We start from the raw sequence: 20,520 nt of genomic DNA, 5'->3' as shown, positions 1-20,520 counted from the left end.
GTTTTGTGCAAAAATAAACTCTTTTGGACTTTTACCAGTGTCTCCGTGTGTGTTCTGCATCTTGGGCTTTACTCCCAGAACCCATCATGACAATGATAGCATGACTGTGAGTTGAAAGCATTTTTTTTTTTTTACAAACCAAAACCTAAAAAGTCTTCCTTGCTTTTGTATTGTACCCCTATTTGTTTTTATCCAAATTAAAATATTTGTTGTTCAAACCATAAAAATATGCAAATCCTCTTTTTATTTTTTCTGCATTTGTCATTTTTTCCCAAGATTTAAAAAGTTTGCAATTTGAATGTATTTCTAAAATTAATAACAAACACCTTAATTCCAAATGGTGGAAAAAAAAAGTTGTGGTAGTTATTAAACAATAATTAATTAATTAATTGCAACATTTTTCATGCAAGTTCTTTTCCTCCCTTTTTATCTTCTTTTCTACCTACATGACTTTCCCATTTTAAAAGGCACATCTCTTTCCAGTTTTTCTTTTATTCTTTTACAAATAAATGTATTTTTTTGCCTCTAGGAAATTTTACAAACAATAAAAAGGAACAAAATATTTGCAGCATAAATGAGGCAGAACTTCAAATGGGAGAGAAGTGAACTCACCAGACAGCTTTATTGAGTCACGTTTCTCACTCTCATCATAGTTTGAAGAAGAGTGGTCATCATCAGAGTAGGAGCGATTCGCATCACCCTAAACGTGGAGAAAGAAGACATGATGCAGGAAGGGAAGTAAGAAACCACCAGCGTGAAACATCAAAGTAAGGGGACTTTTCAGGGACAAAGAAAAATGCATCTTTTCCTTAAAGAGGAAATTTAGCTTCTAACTCATCCTTCCTACAGTGTTATTAACCAAGGTTATAATAACTACACATGGTTTCTACCAACTGTTATTAGGTTTTTCATCATTATTGATGCTCAGAACTGTTTGGATAATTATCATTGATGCCACATAAATCAATTTCATATATAAAGGGGTTATTTGCTACTAAGTAACTACCAATACGTAGTTACTTAGCCACCCAAGAGATTCAGTTTAGTTTTTTCTCTTGAGATTAAATCAGCACCTGCTTAAGATCACTAACACCCTATTTTAGAACTCCTCACAGGTTTGGTTAAGACCTATAGGATTTTCCCTAGAGCCATTGTAACAGTAAAGTGGTTCAATGACTCCTTCTGTGTAGCAACAGCAGCTTGCAAAGGCGTTAGAGCCTGAGGGGGGCAGGCTGACAGGTAGAACTATCAGCAAAAAAAAAAACAGGAGAGAAGCAGATTTGAAGACTGATGTTGTCATGTGTATGAGTGTGCCTGTCATTCACACATCATAATTTCATTCAGTGGAAACCTTATATCATTGAGCTATGTTTAAAAAGTTAACTTTAATGATTATGGATGAATTGAATCTGCATAGAGAAAAAAATCAGAGCTTTGTCAAGCTCCAAATGACTCTGGAAAAGGTCAGAGTCTAAACTCCTTGACCTCCACAGACAGATGGCTTCCAACTGGAGAGGAGTATGCTGAGAATGCACAGACAGGAGGGGTGTCTGTGTGAGGGGGTTTAACATAGAAAAATGTAATTCTTTTTTATATTTACTTGGTTTGACATGTTTATAAAGGATTTCTAACTTATTTTTTATATGTTGTAATTGTTTGACATGCATTGCAAGATTGATAAGACTACATCTCTTTCACAGATTATAGCAGGAAAAAAATGTAAAAACAACTGCAACATTTGTTAAACATAATCTATATAAAGCTGCCTTTGGAAGAAAATAACTTATTGAAATTATCCATAGCCTACGTCTGAGATATTGTTGTCCTTGATTGTATTGTTAATAGGGTTAGCCAATACATTACACTCTGGGCATATTGACATGCATAATACTTTTGTTTGTCATGGCACCACTGTGCCTACCAAACATAATTTTTCAACTTGCCACCTCATTTAACACATCTATCACTGCCTTGCAAAAACTGCATTTCTTCTTCTTGGCTTCCATGATAGCCATGAAATAAAATTGACCAGCTGGTTTATTTAAATACACAATGACATTCATTTTTCTTTAAAAGAAACTGTGCTTTAAAGCTTTATTTAGAGTGAATTCCACATGTTTCAGTCACACTGATTAAATGTGGTGTTTAAAAACAACTCAGTTGACAGGAATAAAGATATGATGATGAGCGACATGCCGATCAGCTTCGTTTTTCAATAGATGAAGAACTGCTATAATTATGTTCAAGTAATACAGTTATTGATTCTGTAAAAATTTATTACAATAGGCTTATGCTAAGTTTAGATTGAAAACAGCAGACCCAGTGGAAGCAGCTAGTTGACATGTAAAGTCAATGGTTGACGTGCATCAAGGTGCAGCAAACGGTCCCACAGCACGTTTTCAGCAGCAGGAGAAAGCTGACGCAGCGCCTCACGTTCTTTTGAGCATCTACAGCAGCTGCTGGAGTAGGAAAAATTTAACTTTTGCTGCTCGACGCGCCACATCAACCAACCAGACAAGCTGATTATGGAGCTGGCAGGGACACAGGCACATCATTGCTGATGCAGATCGCTATGATCACTCCTCCGAAACAGTTTATTAATGCCTATATTAACTTAAAATGTTGGCAAAATATCCATTCATCCATTTTCCTCTGCTATATCCGGTGCCGGGTCTCGGAGGCAGCAGTCAAAGCAAAGATTCCCAGACTTCCCAATCCAATACAGACAATTTCTTCAGCTGTTCTGCGGGGATCCCAAGGCAAAACCAGGTCAGCTCAGAGACATAGTCCCTCCAGCGTGTCCTGGAGGGACTTGTCCTTCCATGAGGCCTGCACCCAATGGGACATGCCTGGAACACCTCCCGAGGGATGCGACCAGGAGGTATCCGAAACAGATGCCCGAGCCACCTCAGCTGGCTCCTTTCAACATGAAAAAATAACGACTCTACTCCGAGCTCCTCCCGGCTAACTGAGCTCCTCACCCGATCTCGAAGGGTGCCACCCTGAGAGGGAAATTCATTTTGGCCACTTGTATTCACGCTTTCGTCCTTTCGGTCATTACTCAGATCTCATGACCATAGGTGAGGGTGGGAACGTAGGTAGATCGGTAAATCCAGAGCTTTGCCTCCCGACTCAGTTCCCTCTTCACTACGACAGTCCGATACAGTGACCGCATCACTACCAATGCTGCACCGATTTGTCTGTCGATCTCATGCTCCATCCATCCCTCACTCGTGAACAGGACACTGAGATAAATGAACTCCTCCATTGAGACAAGGACTCTCCACGGACCTGAAGAGGGGAGTCCGCCTTTCTCTAGTAGAGAACCATGGCCTTGGATTTGGAGGTGCTTTTCCTCATCTCGTCCGCTTCACACTCGTCTGCAAACTGCCTGAGTCGAACCTCATATCCAAGAGGAATAATGCGGTTTTCGTCCGAGTTGCAGCACACTAGACCAGCTCTATAGAAGGCTTTCTAACTTGCACCTTGTGGTGCTCTGTGGGGGGTGTCTGGGGCCCCTGTTAAGGGCTGTCCACTCTCTGTATGAACGCAGCAGGAGCCGTCAAAATGTTTGATTTTAATATTCTGCTGCCTGCAGTTTGGATTACATACATGAAATACGCCTTCCAGCCGTCGTGAACAGTAGCAGAAAAACCCCCAAGAGGCGACCGGGCAAGAGGCTGCCGTGAAACAGGATTCCTACTGAAAACGCACCGCAACTGTTCAGGGGTCTGAGCGGCTCCGACAGCGAAATAATACTGTATTAGTAGGCAGGATCATAATCTTGATGAACTGACTGCACAGATGGGGTTTTCAGGTGGGCTTTCTCACTTAGAAACATATTAAAGCTACTTTTTACCCACTTATAACAGCAAATATAGCTGACATTGTTACAGGCAAAGAAAGGATAGGGTAGCTCCGCCCAATGCTCATCAGAGCCACTTTTCAACCATGCAGCTAGAGCAGCAAAGATTCCTCAGCCACGCATCAGAGCTAAACTTGTAGAAGCATAAAAATTGAAGCAGCATACTCATTTTTGATGCTTTTGCTGCGTGCGGTCTGAATGTACCATTAGGATTAGAATTAATTCGATAATAACAACCTACTGAGCCTACTTTTAGGTAGGAGGTACAATCTGTACTCTTTTTATGGGACTGATAATCAATTTGGGTTGGGGTTCAGGGGGAACATGAGGCCATGCTGATGATCGCAAACAAACAGCCATTGATATAGGTTTGTGGAACAAACAAAATGTTAAAAGTACAGGCGGTTTTTTTTCAAAAAAGGAAATTGATTGATTTTGTGCTTGTGTACAGCTTTTATGAATATGATTTTTGCCATCATACCATTTCTGTATTTTTGCTGTTTGTACAATTTCAGAATATATTCCACACAATGTTTAATAAATGAAACCCTGGTCATGAGTTTGAATACATCAGTCATCAGCAAAGAAGATAAATATATACACACACACACACACACACATATATATATATATATATATATATATATATATATGGTTATATATATGTATGTTACAGAGAAATGAAATGCTTTTTTAGTTATTAAGAAGCTTCAGGCATATTTATGGTTGAATCTTTGACCTCTTATGAAAACTGGCAAAACACATTTGGATTGATTGGTTTTCTGGTTCAGATAGAGCTTTTAAGCTCAGGCCATACATTCTCAATTAAAGAGTCCAGACCTTTTCTCTCTTCGACACACTCTTGTCGCATGTTAATGTTAAAATAACTTGACATTTGACAGTAATAACAGTGTTTCTGTTTCTTTTATAACAAATTTATCATAAAAAAGAACTCAGGATTTACCTCTGCCTGAAACCCTTCAACCAAAATGGCCACTAGTAGATTAAAGAGGACATAGTTTCCAAATGTCATGAGCGCCACAAAGTAAAGAGCAGCAAGTGGCGAGGTGGCTGCCATGCCGTTGTACAAAACCGCGTTCCAATCCTCCTGAGTCAGAATCTAAAGGAAAGGCAAAGAAAAAGAATAAAATTCATATTAGCTTAACACACACACTTATAAAAACCATAATGAGCATATTACTATATTTAACTACTGTAGATTATCAGCTTAATAAGTTGAATACCTGGAAAACAGTGACAATAGCCCACAGCAAAGAGTCAAAGTTCTTCCTGTCTGGTACTGTATCCCCAGTCTCTGTCTTTAGACTGAATTTACAGCCAAAGATGTGCATCCCGAGAATGCTGCAACAGAAAAAGGTCTTACACAAAAAAACATGTTGGACTGAAACTTATCTTTATCTTCTTTAATTTGTGAAGATATATACAATCTATCTAAATGGTTGGACAATGGTGTATGATGCTCAGCGTCAGATTCTGTTGAAGATGATCATAAATTCAAATTTGCCGTAAAAAATGAATTAAACTATTAATGCTGTAACCCAGGAAAATAACATCTATGAACATTTAGTTAAATAAGTAAATCATATAAATTGCACAAAAAGACAACATATTATGAGTCCTGAAGGCCATTTTGAACTTCCACTGTACTAAAAGTTAAAGAGAATATTAGAGAGCTTTAGTAGACAACCAGAAGGTTGAAGTTTTAAAGCTCTGTTGGTTTTTCCACTATGTAGAGCTCAGAAATGCTACAAGCAAAGTTTTGACAGAAGGTAGGCAACCTGGAAAATACAGAGAGTATTTCCGAATTCAATCCAATTAGTTCTAAATTCGATTTCCTGGTTAAATAATCATAACCAATTACATACATCTCAAAGAAAGTTCTATTAAGTATCCAGAAAACCTACAAGAAAATTAAGTGGTAAAAAAGTACAAGATAAGTCCCATAAGATTTAATAAAGCACCAGATTTATCCAGCTGAAAACTATAGGGACGTAATCGAAACATTTTTAGCCAAGCATTTCAATGTTATAGAGTAAACATCAGCTATCTTACCTGAATATGAAGATGAAGAGCATTAGTAACATACAGAAGGTGGCCACATTGTCCATAGTCTTCATTAGAACGACAAGCTGTCTCCTGAGAGCCGGCATGAACCTCACCAGCTTCAGCACCCTCAACAGCCGGAATGTCCTTAGCACAGATAAACCACCATCCGACTGGCCAACAATCTCACAAACACTGCATTGAGATGCAAACAGAGATAAAAAAATAAAAAAGACTATAGTAGCATGAGGAAACAGCTTGCAGATGTGTATTATTTTCTTTTAAGGAAGAAAATGATACAGAAAAATAATCTCATTTATCTACAGTATGCTGCATCTTTTCAACAAGATATATGTATTTTCTGTCTCAAACATTGTGTGTCACATAAATCCAACTTAATAAACTTACACAGTAAATTCTACAGTGTTAAATATGGAGTGTTAAAGTACATTCAATCTTTTAGTTATTACAACAAAAACTGGAGTAAGGTATACACTATGTAGAGAGGTAATTAAAGACTAATTCAGAGTGAAACCAAATGCACTCGGATTGGTGTAGAATTTAACTCTTAAAGTGTTACTGTAACACTGCAAAATATACTGTTTATGCAAACTTAGATATACCGTAAGCTGAAGGGGAGCCATTTTGTAGGAAAGAATAAAAAAAAAAAATTAAACAGCTGATAAACAGATCAAAATATCTACTCTGCCCTGAATTGATGTAGACTAAATGGGGGCTCTTTCACAGAGTGGGCTTTTCTGAATGATAGAGGACATTCAGTTAAATGAAGACAGCAAAACTGGTTGAGGAGCAAAAGATTAGAAGACAGCCAGAGAAATTTCAATCAACCTGTATCTTTCTGTGATGGGTTGCACATTTGATCTTTTTTCATTTCTCTGTGCTTTGATGTGTATTTGATCTGTGGTTTATAATGGGGATCACAGACAAAGACTTCTAAGCAGATGAATTGGAAAAAACACAAGCAGATCAAAGCTACAGCCATTCACAGAAGGCTCTAGGCACATACAACAAAACACAAAACATGTTTTAGTGCTGCCTGACACCTTGGCTTGCCGGTCTATACAGGTGGTACATTTGAATGAGTCTACATGTATTTGACACTTTAACAAAACTAGAGTTTAATATCACTCTCTCTAATGAATAATCAGTGTTAAAAAAAGCTTAGAAAAAAATGAAAGCAAGCATGATGACTTAATTATAAGTCAATATTTACTCCTGTTCGTAAAATAATACTACTATTCTGCATGATCAATGATGTCCCGGTATACTGTACCTCATTGCAGCACTTCTGCCTTTAAAAATCCATTATTTGTAGATGTTGACATATGTGTGAGGACTTTGTGCATTTGTGTGTACCTTATAATGACGATGATTCCATCGAAGACATTGTAGGGGTTTCGCAAGTAATTGAAAGAGCCAAAAGCAGTTAACTTTAGGATCATCTCCAGGGAAAACATGCTGGTGAAAACGATGTTGCAGATTTCTAGTACATTGGTGAGCTCATCTGGCTGAGCACCACAAAGGCCAAAAATGTGAAATGAAAGAGAAAAAAGAAAGGAAAGGCATTAAAAACTGAGAGCAAAGACAGATAAACAAATCTAGAAAGGATCAGGACAGTTTTTATAGACATAAAATATGCTAAATGGAGGGATTGTAGCTATAGGTTCACTAGACTAAAGCGCTTATAAATATTTCTATTTAGAACATGTTTCGTGATAGTTGAACTTGTTTAGTGAAAAATCATTAGAATCGTTTGATAAAAAAAAAAAAAAAAAAAAAAAAAGAATCGTTTGATAAATACTTACCCTGCTCTGAAAATGTGTTTACACAGCCTTGGATTTGGGGGTCTAATTTGTTACTAATTTGTTATACATCTAAAAATTTATGAGCAATTAACAGGTTTTATCTGTAGCTTGCTACATCTTTTTAAAATGTTATTTAATTAAATTTATGTTAAGCTTTTAGCACAGTTTTCTTGTAATCAAAGTCTATATCCACAATAAAGCCTTTCTTACCAAAAATATCCTAAATAAATAAAGATCAAGTCGTTTTATGTTTAAACACTTTAATAAAACCAAGGATTTATGGTCATATTACCATGGGTCTCAGATAAATACACCCTAGTGTGTATCATTTTAGTGTTTCTAACATGATGTTAGTTGTGCTTGTTCATGAACAAGACATGCATGCTTACACAGATGTACTAAAGGATTTTAATTATTATTCGTCTAAAAAGCTGTTCTAAAAAAATTGCATTGAAGCAATTAGCAATTTTGGGCAACACTCTTGCATCTCTAAGTGTGCATTTTCTATTTTTTTAGTGAAACAGTTTGTTTGTTTGTTTGCTTGTTTGTCACTGTAATAAGTTAGTAGCAGTGCAAATAACTGGTCAACTATACATGTCCATCAGCATGGAGACATGCCAGCCCCTTAAATCTGATCGTAACTCTAACTACATGTGATCCCATCTGACACTTTATAAGCCTATTTCAATGCTTGTATATTTTATAACATAGTGAATGAGACAGTCACACGGCAGCAACTCATTCAATTCGGGCATCTCTGTCAAGTATAGATGACAGATAAGTTTAAAACAAGTATTTGAATGTGTGGAAACAGGATTTAGGTGGCATGGAGTTTGGTATGATTGTTGGTTAATGGTTAGGTGGTCAGAAAAACTGCTAATCTTTTACAACCATCTTTCGGTTCACAGAGCAGCAGAAAACCACTCCAAGTGCCACTGTTGTGGTCCATGAAAAAGATAGAATACAAAATGAGCACTAGTTTTGTGGATATAAATTTGTCAATGAAAGAGCTTAAAGGGAAATATGGAAGTGGGTTTGAAAGAACAGAATGTCTTATGTAGATCAAATAAATGTGTTCCATTCTGAATACTCAACACTTTATCCATAGCGGAATAAGATCCCACCAATAACCACCTGTGTATTTTAGCTTGAATAAGCCCGACATAAATGGAGATGTTATCTCTGCACATGATCACATAATTCAATCAATTCAACTTATGCTTACAGACAACAAATGCGGCGACGATGCACTTTAAAATGTAAAATTAATGAAACTTAAAATCTAAATGGTAAAGAAGTTTTCTATCCAAGGAAATTTAGCATCAATTCACTGATTTGCAGCAATAAGACTGCTTGGATGAGCATGTAGTGACAGTGGACGGTGAATCACATTAGATCATATTTAAAGTCCTTTATTGTCCCGCAGGAAATTGAGTTGTCTAATCGCACCAAACTCCTTGAGCATTCATAAAGTATTTTAATTCATATCTATTTATTTATAGAGTGCCAAATTAACATAACCATGATAAGTGAATGAAATTTAACTGATTATACTTTAGAAATAGGGAATTCCCTGGATGAATTTAAAAAATATCAATTCAAAACTTTATTTTTGTTTTAGTGTCATAAAATGGTGTTTAGTGGGTTTATCGTATTTCTTGTTCTTACAAACTAGACAGGTGCAAAGAAGGCTGTTGACAAATGCTAATGGTAAATATATCGCAGAAATTTAAGTGAAATAATATTCATGTTAAATATTTAACTTTATTAGAAAGTATTTCTAGACAAAGATATACTGCACCTACTTCCTATACTTTATGTTGCTCTTTAGATTGTGTTTAGACAGAAGTCAAAGCAACAGCATTTATATTCTCCAGGGTGAATGGAGGAAGGGCACACCCTTGACAAGTCATCAATCCATCACCATTCCAACAGAGAGGCATACAGAGCAAACAACCATTAACACCCAATGACAGTTTATCAACTCTCAAGTTAATTTACCTAGCCTGATTTTGAACCTTAAGAAGACCCATAGTACTTGAAGAAAGCCATGAATCTAAAAAGAGAACATGCAAGCTTATTCAAAAGGCCCCTATATATGAGCATTTTTTTAACAACCCCCCGCCAGGAACTTTGTATCGCAAAAGCTACTAGAGACAAATCTAGTGACTTTTTTGTGTTTTTGATGGGTTTTACAACTTTATGTGAAAGCAACAATTGTTCTATGTTACTATCTTGCAAAGGTTGACATAGGTAATTCTTTACTACCTTAAGCAACAGTCAGCTGCAGCCACCATATATAGTCAGAGCAAATAGTGAGTTGAGAGGAGACCTACTCCAGTTTCTTATTGGAAATATACAATTGAATCGCCTTATAATGCGTGGGCCCCTGATTACAATCTTTTGCTAAAATTAGCTCTATGCTTTTTGAATTCAGGCAATATATAACATTTATGAATACATTTTAAAATTAAGATTGATTAGATTCCAATTATATTTTAACAACAGACACATAGTGAATTTTTAGAGTTTTGTTTCAGCTACACATGATCATTTTCCCTACCTCCTAGAGCAATCGTGTATATTGAAAAATGTTGGAGGACCAAATATCTTGCAGGATATGTAAGGACCAGATCACAGTTCTGAGACTTAAAAGAGGTCTTTGATACTGGTGTTCAACCAGTGGTGAAGAAATACTCTAGTTTTCTTAGCAGGCAGACATCCTAGCTTTGTATTTCCTCCCCATTAACACAGCAAAGTCTCTCTGTCACTTCCATTCTGTCTCTCTATTTTTAGCAGCAGCTAGGATGAGAGACGACCTACCACTGTGGCGGTGGCAGGCATGAGTGGGCGATGGTATAGCGAGAGTGAGAAATATTGATAGAAATACAAAGAGTTCAGAAAACAGGCAAAAAAAAAAATAAAAACATAGAAAATAAAAAAAGGACAGGGTATGTCAACGCACTAGTTTTATTACTGTGAGGCTTGGTAAATATAAACAGGTTTTGTTTTTTCATAAAAGCGAGAAATACTGCTTATTAATCTTGGTGCAGTCATGTTTTTTTGGTTCAAGAAACTTCCAGTGCCTCAAGGAAGAACTAACACCACCTCATTCCACATTTTGTTGTTACGGCCTTAGTACAAAATGTATTATAACATTTTTTCCCTCTCATTATTTTGCAAACATTGTCATATTCTAACACATTGAAATAAGCCTTAATTAAAAGTATAAAATACAATCAAAGATGAAAAAATTAAAAATACGTGGGCCCTATAGTTTATTTTGTCAAAAAAAAGCCTGTGCAAAGTCATTTATCCAGGTCATTATACCCACAAAGTAGGCTTAAAACAGAGGAAACTGGATTGCCACCAATTGTTTCTTAAAATGTTTTGTCAAGACAAAAACTGCTTTATACCAAAGACAGAACATCCAAACAGAAGCTGGGCAAAGTCGTTAATGTGGTCCATAGCAGCAACAACTGCTCAGATACAAAAGAGCAGACAACATTGACACAGGAGAATGGTAGATGTATACCTGATTTGCATCTGGAAGGACTTGGAAGGTGCCGTGAGGATGGACCTCCAAGTGCTTACAGAAACAGTGAGTAAACCAACTAGACAACGTTCTAGTGCGAGCCATTACTGTAAATCTGACAGGATCCTGGATAGATGTTTTAACATCTATCCAGGATTCTATTGATTTCCTCCAATTTAAACCTTTAAGTATGTGGTTAATTCAACGACTTTTTAATAGAGGCAAGGAATATCTTCAAAGATTTTTCAAAATATTGTGTCAAATTGTTTTGAATGAAGAATGTATTCAATCAAGTTTTAACAAAAACAAATGTAGAACAAGTGAATGTCATATAAATTTATTATATTCTCTAATTTCCCTATTAGATCAACAAAACATTTCTAAATCAAATTGAACTGGAAATGTGAATATATGGCTGTAGTATTGAGATCATTTTGAGTGAACTAAGATTTTCCATTCCACCATTGCAGGTTCTGCAACTGGTTGTTGTGCTCCAAAATAGTTGGAGCTCCAACAAAGATAGTTATTGCCCTTGGTCACCTCTTATAAAATTTTCCAGTGGCACCCCTATTTGAAAGTAATATGAAATTTCTAGAAGTTCTAAACCATTGTAAAATGAAAATATGTACATTCTGTTTAGGTGTTATTCTCTTACATGTTTGTAAGTTAAAATCACTGGAATGTATACTGTCTTTCTTTTTTACGTATAAGACAAAGTCTGCGATCATCTTTCATAATTTCTTCTATAAATAAAATTTCACAATATTTGAATCTTTGGGGTGCAACTGACCAAAAAGATATCTGAGAAAAAAACATCAAGAGGGATATAATGACTAAGAAGAGAATGAAATAAATGCTTACCTGCTCGTGGTGCTCAATCCCCATGCTGATGGTGTTGATTAGGATGGCGATCATGATGCCGCGGTTAAAGTACTTGCTCTCTACAATGCCCCATAACTTCTTCCTTGTCTGCTGCCAAAGTTCTTTACACTGTTTCTTTGGACTACAACCTATATGGTTCTCCCCACAATTCTGTTTTTTTTTGTCCTTGTTTTGGTTTCCTTGCTTTTGCTTATCTTCACTATCATTTTTCTCCCTGGTTCCCTCTTCCGTTTCATTTCCAGCTACACATTGAGATCCAACTCCATCTTTTAGTTTTAGAGCTGCAGCACACCGGGGACAACCATCTACATTCGAGGTAGCAGTCAGGGCTACAGGCTCAGCTGCCGAAGTGTTGTCTGCTTTATGATGATGAGGGCATGGATGAGCTGGCAAAAGAACATGTTTGAAGGTGAGTGTGTATGGCATACACATGCAATACCGCTGTGTTTATCATATTTACAGCCACCTACCAGGCCTTGACACTAGTCTTCTCTCACGTTCTTCTCTTCTATTAACTTTCCCCTCTCTCGCTACCCCTCCATGTCTTCCTCTCCCAATACCTTGGAATCCACGAGGTTTACCTCTTAAGTTGTTAAAAAATGCAATGGTCTGTCTCCTGCCCTTGCGGAGGCAGTGGCAAACCAACTGGAAGAGCTCTTCATAACAATCTCCTGGCTCACTGGCCAACGTCGAAGAGGATGAGCACCGAGCTCGCTGCTCCTGCATTAACTGATGCTCCCGCTGCTTCGTCTCTGAAAACTGGGTTGCAATGACGACAAGGCACAGGTTGATCATGAAAAAGGATCCAACCTGAGGAGATAAGAGGTATGCAAAAAAATTTGTAAATAAATACTTTCCAATTAAATCTCAAACTGGATTTACACTTCATTATATGAATGTCACATTATTAGCCCAGTATAAAAATCTAAAAGTTCATAATTGTGTGTAATAAAATAAAAAAAAATGTTTTATTCTAAGATTTGATTAAACTGTGTTTAAATAAATCTAAAATCAGTCTCATAACTTTGTTATTATCTTAAAGAATTTTCTTTTAGAACTAGTGGTTTTTATTTACAGTTACTGGAAAAGAAATTGTAAAAGAAAGAATGAGTAATATCAGGCAGCAAGGTTGGCAATCAAGCCCAATCAATTTGGCTGCACTTAGGACTGTCCAAACATCTGCTCCAACCCCTAACACCACTAATCACTATTTAGAGTGGGTACTATATAGTGGACTTTATAGTGAACTCAGCTAACTGACTGTTCTAATAGATGATCACTACTTCTCGCTCAACATTGGTCATGTAACTCCGCCTCCCTGCACGGTGCCTGCATCATCTTTGTTATTTGTTACCAACACAATGAATCCCATGATGCTTTGTGAGAAGAGCACTAACAAAGCAATCTGGAATATGGGAGGAGTGGTGGCACAATCACTATGTAGTGCTCTATAGAATAGTGTTTATCCTTGCCAAGGTGTTCAATGACATCCATAGAAATAGAGAGAGTGAAAGATCCACAGTGCTGCTGTTATTTGACCTCAGCGCAGCATTAACACGGGTGCAGCTCTTCACTGATTTAAAGCCCACTTCAAGGAGAGGTACTTGAAGTGACAGAAATAAACGGATACAATTTCCATGATGGAAACTGAGGTAAGTCGGTTATTAGAAGCCCTCACCATTTTTCAATATATTGCATGTACAACTTTTAGCAAATGTCTGAAATGTTGGCGTGGCTGCAACTTAAAGAAAATGTCTTACTGCACAGGAGAGGCTGAGTGGAAACATCTCCTCAGATTAATGCGCAGATTAATGCTCCATAACATCCATGTCATAAAACGGAACAGATGCACCCAGTATTCAAGGTGAGACAGTCAGCAAGGAAGTTCAGAACGTTTATTTACAAAAAACAAACTCAGCACATAACTGCATGGTGTAAGAATCTGGCAGGGAAAGCTTACATGGCACGCCATAACCAAGTGGCTGGAGTAGTGTACAGGAACATCTGGACAGAATATGTGCTGGAAACCCCAAGGTTAAAGTGAGAAACACCTCCAAAGATGGTAGAGAATGACCGAGCCAAGATTTTGTGGGACTTCCAGATACATACGGACCGAATGGTAATGGCAAACCAACCGGATAGTGTAATGGTGGACAAAAAGCAGAGGAAAGCCGTTGAGGAAACACCTCACCTGGGAGGCGTCCAGGAGGCATCCTAACCAAAAGCCAGAGCCACCTCAACTGGATCCTCTCAACGTGGAGGAGCAGCCTTTCTAGTTTGAGTAGACTGAGCTCTACCAGATGACTGAGCTCCTCACCCTATCTCGAAGGGATAGGGTGAGGAGGGTGATTTATTATTCTTATAATTAAAAGTAGCATTTAAAGAACTAACAAAAAACATAAACTTCTGAAATAGAGGAAGGCTTCTCACAAGAAAATTCAGATTCAACTTTGTAGAGATTAACAAACATAAATTGCATTGGGGAGCAAAATCTTAATCTGGTTTTTATGGCAGATGATGAGAACATTTTCAAAGTAAAAAAGGGGGAAAAAATGAAGATCAAAGTCATCCCTAACACCAGAGGTCATGTTGAAAAACTGTGAGAAAAAATACATCAAAGTAGTGAAATTTAAGACTTATCCCAAGCTACTAATCAATAAACTTGATCACCTAATTCTGTTCTCTCCTTATTCTGTTTGTAATAAAGCAGGTGAGAGCAGATGAATGTGCATTAAGATATATGGCACTGTGGGAAATAGTATTACCAAGAGAGCTCTCTTTCACTGATTCAGTGTATTGAGTTATTGCAACACATTTGGTAAGGATTTTACAAGACTCAGACTTAGGATAAAAAGAAAGATAATATGGCAGGTCCCACAACGCATTCAGCAGGACTAATTCCTGATTTAAACTGTTTTACTCACACTAAAGGGATCGAGATGAACCAGTCTTAGTATTTTAGGTTCTTTTAGAATTGTCATTATATATGAGAGAGAAGGGTAATAGGGGATTGTTCCAAAGTGTATCACCAACAAGACACGCTTTTTGTAACTTCCCAAAACAAACGGAGGAAGCTGTTCTTAGATTTAGTTAATTTATGACATATCCACAAAAGACACTAATCAGAAGTAAAATGTAATGAAACAATCAGTATAAACCATTCATATAAGAAATAAAGCCGGTACCACTTCAAAGATGTCATCTCAACACAAAATAACTAAAAAAAATTAAAATACAGTAATTTCATTGAGGTCTCAAATAACTAAACAGCAAGAAGGCACAACAGATAATTTAATATTCCCTTAATCAATCAATAAAATTGGTGGGATAAAAATCAGTGACAGGTAAAATTACTTGCATCAGTCAAATCCTCCCTCACATAAGTATGTCATGAATCGCATGACTATGGGAGACTTCTGGTAGATTCATATCATGATTGACTATCCTAGTGGCCCCCATGTTCTAAGGTCCTGTACTGTCTCCAGGAATAGCCTTTTTTGGATTAGACTGCACTCTTTGAGATACTTAAAGCTTTATTTTTATTGCTTAATGGCGTAACCTCGTTTTGGACTTTTACTAAACTCTTTAAAACTGAAATGGTTCAAATGCAAGGTGCCATTTTAAGACTTGTATTTGAAGAGAAAAATAGGTTAGTAAAACAATTTTACTTGAAATTAATCTCCAGTTAATGAGTTGTTATATCAAATAAAATCCACATCAAATATGTTAAAGTTTGTGTTTGCAACATAAAAAACTTTGCAAACTTGAAGACATATAAAGGATTTTGCAAGACACTGTTTAAGAATTTGTTACAGGTCAGAACTAAAGGCCTATAAAACAGTCTTTTAAACAAAACATGTTGAGGATCTTGCTAGGGGATGCTAAATCAAGCGATGCTGTTTTCCACAAAATTATTTTGATGTTTCTTATTTAAACTCTAGATAATGATTGCCGCTTTAAAGAATTTGTGAAACTTTCTCAAGCTCGATCTGACTTGTTTCATCATTCTCTCCATTTTATATTATCTCTTGTCATCTAGTTACCCCTAAGCAATAGCTCCTTTTACTCACTACCTAACCCAGCCCATCTCGCAGTTTGATTTCCCACACATTATGACAGAAATTGCATAACCATTTAAGTGTTTCTTTCCATCTCTTCCTACTTCTTTGCTCTAAATCCATAAAGTATGCTGTTGCTTGTTGGCTTCTATTGCTTAGTGTACTGTGAAAGTCTATTAAACATGATTAAAAACTCTCTTCATGTGTCCACCAGTTTGACAATGATAGGCGGAAATCCAAACAGTACCACTGACTTCAGAATACTAAAATACTTAAATCATTTAGGTCCATTAAATGTGATTTTGAGACTATCTTTAAAATGATGATGTGACCGAGCTGACTAAAGTATTTTCTAAGGATTAGATATCAAATACTTAATAAACTTAATAAAGGTTAAAAAGCTTGTTTAACTCTTTGTTTTTGATCTACCAATCTCAATCACCCAAAAAAATTGACTTATACTGGACAACATAGGGAATATAAATATAATATACTGTAAAATATGATATATAAAATATTTTTCCAGTGCTTCTGGGGAAGATATGTAGCTTACCCTTTAATGAAAAGTGCCCATGTTAACACATTTTTTATTAGAATAAAATCCGGGGGGACGAGTCTGCGGGCTGCGCCGGCAGCCAGCCACCCTGAAGTGGAACCGGCCATGGGCCCCAGGGAACCAAGGCCCCAGGGGCACCCCACGAAGCTGCCCCTCGAAGCAGCCGCCAGGAATGAGCCAGTACCCGCTCGGGCATCCATACCAAAACACTGAGCACCACCAAAGCACAGGCGGGCCAAAACGCCAGCCAGCGGAGGGGGGCAGAATGGGGGGGAGGGGCTCTGCACTTAGCGGAGACTTGACGAACTCTAGAGTTTTTAAATATGAGCAATTCTTTCTTCCCTTGTTTGAAGCAAAATGAAAATCTCTTTATTTCCCTTTTGTTAGGATAATTATCATTGATGATGTGTGAGTTTATTACACCTTAATATTAGCTGCCTGTTGCGTGTCAGAGCTAATGTTTTCCGCAATAGTTTATCTAATTAAGACAGTTCTTCTGTCCGGATATACAGTTACAATCTTCATTCTGTACGTGGCAAACATTTGGGAATGGAATGAGAGTGGTGTCCTTCAGCTAAGAACAAAGTAACATTTTGATAAGGCTTGAGCCATGGATGTCTCCTCATCTGCTAACATGTATGATGTAATGATGTGGCATACTGAAGATGAGTAAAATACCTATTTAACTGTTTATCGGGGTCACGTCTTGGAAGGTGGCCGGGGGGTATGCACCTGCTTATGAAATTATAAGCACCTACTCGGATCTAAGTAACATTATAATTTCTATCAAAATTTGTTTTGGTTATTCAATACAAATAAGTTACGAAGTGTTACTTAAAGAGTTTGTCCCGAGTGATCTCTTTCAGGAAACAGATCTGGAGAGAAAGAGCTCTAAGGTGTAGACACAGAGAGCCTATCTTTAACACTTTAGAGTAAAAACTACTAATAATCCATAAAAAATGACCACAGGCAGATTCTAGCAGGAAAAACTGATTGATAAAAAATAATTTAAGATGTGGTGAGATAAAAATCGGTCCTCATCTACAGGCCAGAAGTTAAACAAATCTTTTTAAAGGCTTGATTATGCAAAGTGTCAAGTGTGCTATTCATTCTTTTCCTTGTGGTTATACATCTTTTCTTCTTTGACCTGAATTTTTCAGTATTATGTCAATCATTTTGTGTATGGTGCTTTTTCTTCAGAGATGCCGTATAGTACATAATGTGCGCTTACCTGCTATGATTGCTTGCTGTAACATTACATGGGTTCAATTTGAAGGGTTTGGCATTCATCTTATTGTATGACACAGTTGTTAACCCCATCCTGTGATCAGGGTGTCTGCTCCGAGCACGTGAGCCGCAGAGGACATGATGAGAGATTCACTCTAATTAAGGGATATTTCATGTGGCATCAAAGGAATGCTTGCATCACATCACTTGCCCTAAAATCCTCTCTTGGATTTCACCCTGACACACCAGTCCATTACCATCACTTTCTGCGTTTTCCTGCATATCTCTCAGTCATTCCTGTTTTATCCCTGTTCACCACCTGCTCTCTTAAGCCCACTTGTCATCTTTCTTCCAATTCTCGCTCCCCTATCCTTAGTCCATATCTGGCTATTCTTCCTTCTTTTTATTTTCAAAGAGATTTCATCATCATTTTCTGTTTTAATTTCCATAGATTCTAACTCATGCCTTTGGTTATTTCTTTCCTCTTCTTTATCCTCCCATCATCCTTCACACACAATGTTTTCACATCAAAAGATAACTATTATCTCACCAATCGTCTGTAGCAAGGCAATGTTGATGGTTTGATGTGATGGATAATGTCCAATAGCAAATCAGAAACAGACAGTGAGATTGTATTCTCTTCCCTGCGTGTGTGAGAAAATAACTTTGAAAGTGTCTTTGTTTGTGACAGTATCTTCATGGGTTTCTGCTTGCTGACAATAAACAGTAGAGTGACAGCTACATGAATAGTGCCTGCTTGTACAGCAATGTGAGAAAGCAAAGATGAAAAGACGGCAGCAAAAGAGACTAAGAGGGGTGCTAGAAAACAGAGAACACAAAAAAAGGTACAAAGAAATAGTAATTCTCACAGGAGAAAGGGGTATGGAAGATGGACTTGAGGAGAGAGAGGGTAGAGTTGGGGGGGAAACGTTACTAGTCTGAAATGTTTAGATAGTGCAGAGAGCAGAGATTGGCAGATTCAGGAAGCTGGAGTGATACTAGGAGAAGTGACAAGTTAAAGAATGAAGAGACGGTGAGAAAATAGGAGAGAGAGTAAAAGTGTGGAAAGGCTCGTGTCTGCCTCAGAAGGCGAGGCAATTAAAAGTCTAATAAAAAAGACAAGACAGCCCCTGGGTAGCAGAGTAGCTGGAGCTAGCAGTCACGCTGCATTATGATAACACTTCCACACATATATCTAAGCACTCTCCAACAGGCTAAAACAGAAATATACCAGGGAAAATACGCATCAACGCTCAGACACAAACGCATACTGTGGCACACATAGAGAAGCTAAAGGACTGGAATTAAAAGTGTTTTATGTGAACAAAAGGGAGGATTCTTTAGGGATTTTAGCTCAGCTCTCACTGTGACACTGACAGACTGCATGTGTTTGCAGGGATTTGTGAGGGGGCACGCATCGCTATGCATGCAGGTAAGACACAGAGGACAAAAGAATCAATCAATACCTGTCAACTGCCAAATTAATTCCCACCTATATCATTAAATATTTACATCTGCATTATTTTCTTCAATTTTGATAATTAGATTTAGCATGTTGTAAAAAAAAAAGCAAAAACATACAGTTTAGTTTTAGATCCACTCATTTTCATCCTTTCCTGTTTCAATGACTTAATAATTCCAAGTTACCGTCATAACATAAATCTTCCATAAATGTGTTCTCATTAGAAGGGCGTTGGCAGCATCATCAAGCTCTGTTTTACTACCACACTAATGCATTACACAAACTTATAGTGACAGTCCACCTATCATTTAAGAAAGTCACACACAACTGACCTAGCAGCATGGGCAAATAAAACAATTATTTGTGAAAAAGATAGGTGACATATCTGTTTAGCTTTTGAAACATAAAATAAAGTGAATAACAATACCCAGCCTGGCCGTCCATAGCCGATAGACATTTTGTATGACTAGTTGGCCCATCTTTGCTGGAGGCCTATTTCACAGGAAACTGTTTTTTAAAAAATAACTTTTTAACTAACATGCAGTTATATTAGATCGACCCTAAAAACATTTAAACATGTTTCAGGTGCTTTCATGAGCACCTAGAATTTGAGATATTTACAAATGATCCAACCCAGTGGGTTCAGCTGAAACACTTTACAATTGCTTACTGTTAAGTAATATCATAAATAAATAGAAACTGGAATTCATCCTTCCACTTTCCATCACACTTATCCCAAGCTGGGTCGCGAGGGGTGCTGCTGCCTATCTGTCTATAGGCAAGAGGTGTGGTACACCCTGGACAGTAGGGTTGGGAATTGAAAAGATTTTCTCGATTCCGATTCCCTTTTTGATTCTATGAAACGATTCGATTCTTTATCGATTCTTTTTTCGATTCCAATTTGGGGGAAAAAGGAGAACAAACAATTTGATTATCAGCATCAACTTTGTTTACTTAACTATTGCACAATCTTACAAACTCAACAAGATCAAGATGTCCGCAGGAAATGTGAAACTGGAGTAACATCTGTGTTTAAATGAAAAAT

At 37.2% G+C, this 20,520-nt stretch overlaps 1 protein-coding gene across 1 annotated transcript in view; it reads right to left on the bottom strand.

Annotated features, from left to right (window-relative positions):
• LOC119774839 (voltage-dependent T-type calcium channel subunit alpha-1I-like) overlaps positions 1-20,520 on the bottom strand; it is a gene marked incomplete at its 3' end in the record, with an annotated part of 204,036 nt that overhangs the window by 39,388 nt on the left and 144,128 nt on the right. Inside the window, exons 9-15 of the mRNA XM_038272535.1 lie at positions 12,643-12,982; positions 12,152-12,558; positions 7,307-7,458; positions 5,939-6,124; positions 5,110-5,227; positions 4,830-4,985; positions 613-700 (exon numbers count right to left, since the gene is read on the bottom strand). Coding sequence (XP_038128463.1) covers positions 613-700; positions 4,830-4,985; positions 5,110-5,227; positions 5,939-6,124; positions 7,307-7,458; positions 12,152-12,558; positions 12,643-12,982 — 1,447 coding nt within the window. The remainder of the gene's footprint in view (positions 1-612; positions 701-4,829; positions 4,986-5,109; positions 5,228-5,938; positions 6,125-7,306; positions 7,459-12,151; positions 12,559-12,642; positions 12,983-20,520) is intronic.

Source organism: Cyprinodon tularosa, unplaced genomic scaffold (assembly GCF_016077235.1).
Source record: "Cyprinodon tularosa strain WSP-4 unplaced genomic scaffold, ASM1607723v1 ctg834, whole genome shotgun sequence".
Lineage (NCBI taxonomy): Eukaryota > Metazoa > Chordata > Actinopteri > Cyprinodontiformes > Cyprinodontidae > Cyprinodon > Cyprinodon tularosa.
Note: the sequence above shows the minus strand (reverse complement) of the source record. Positions and strands in the feature narration are given on the sequence as shown.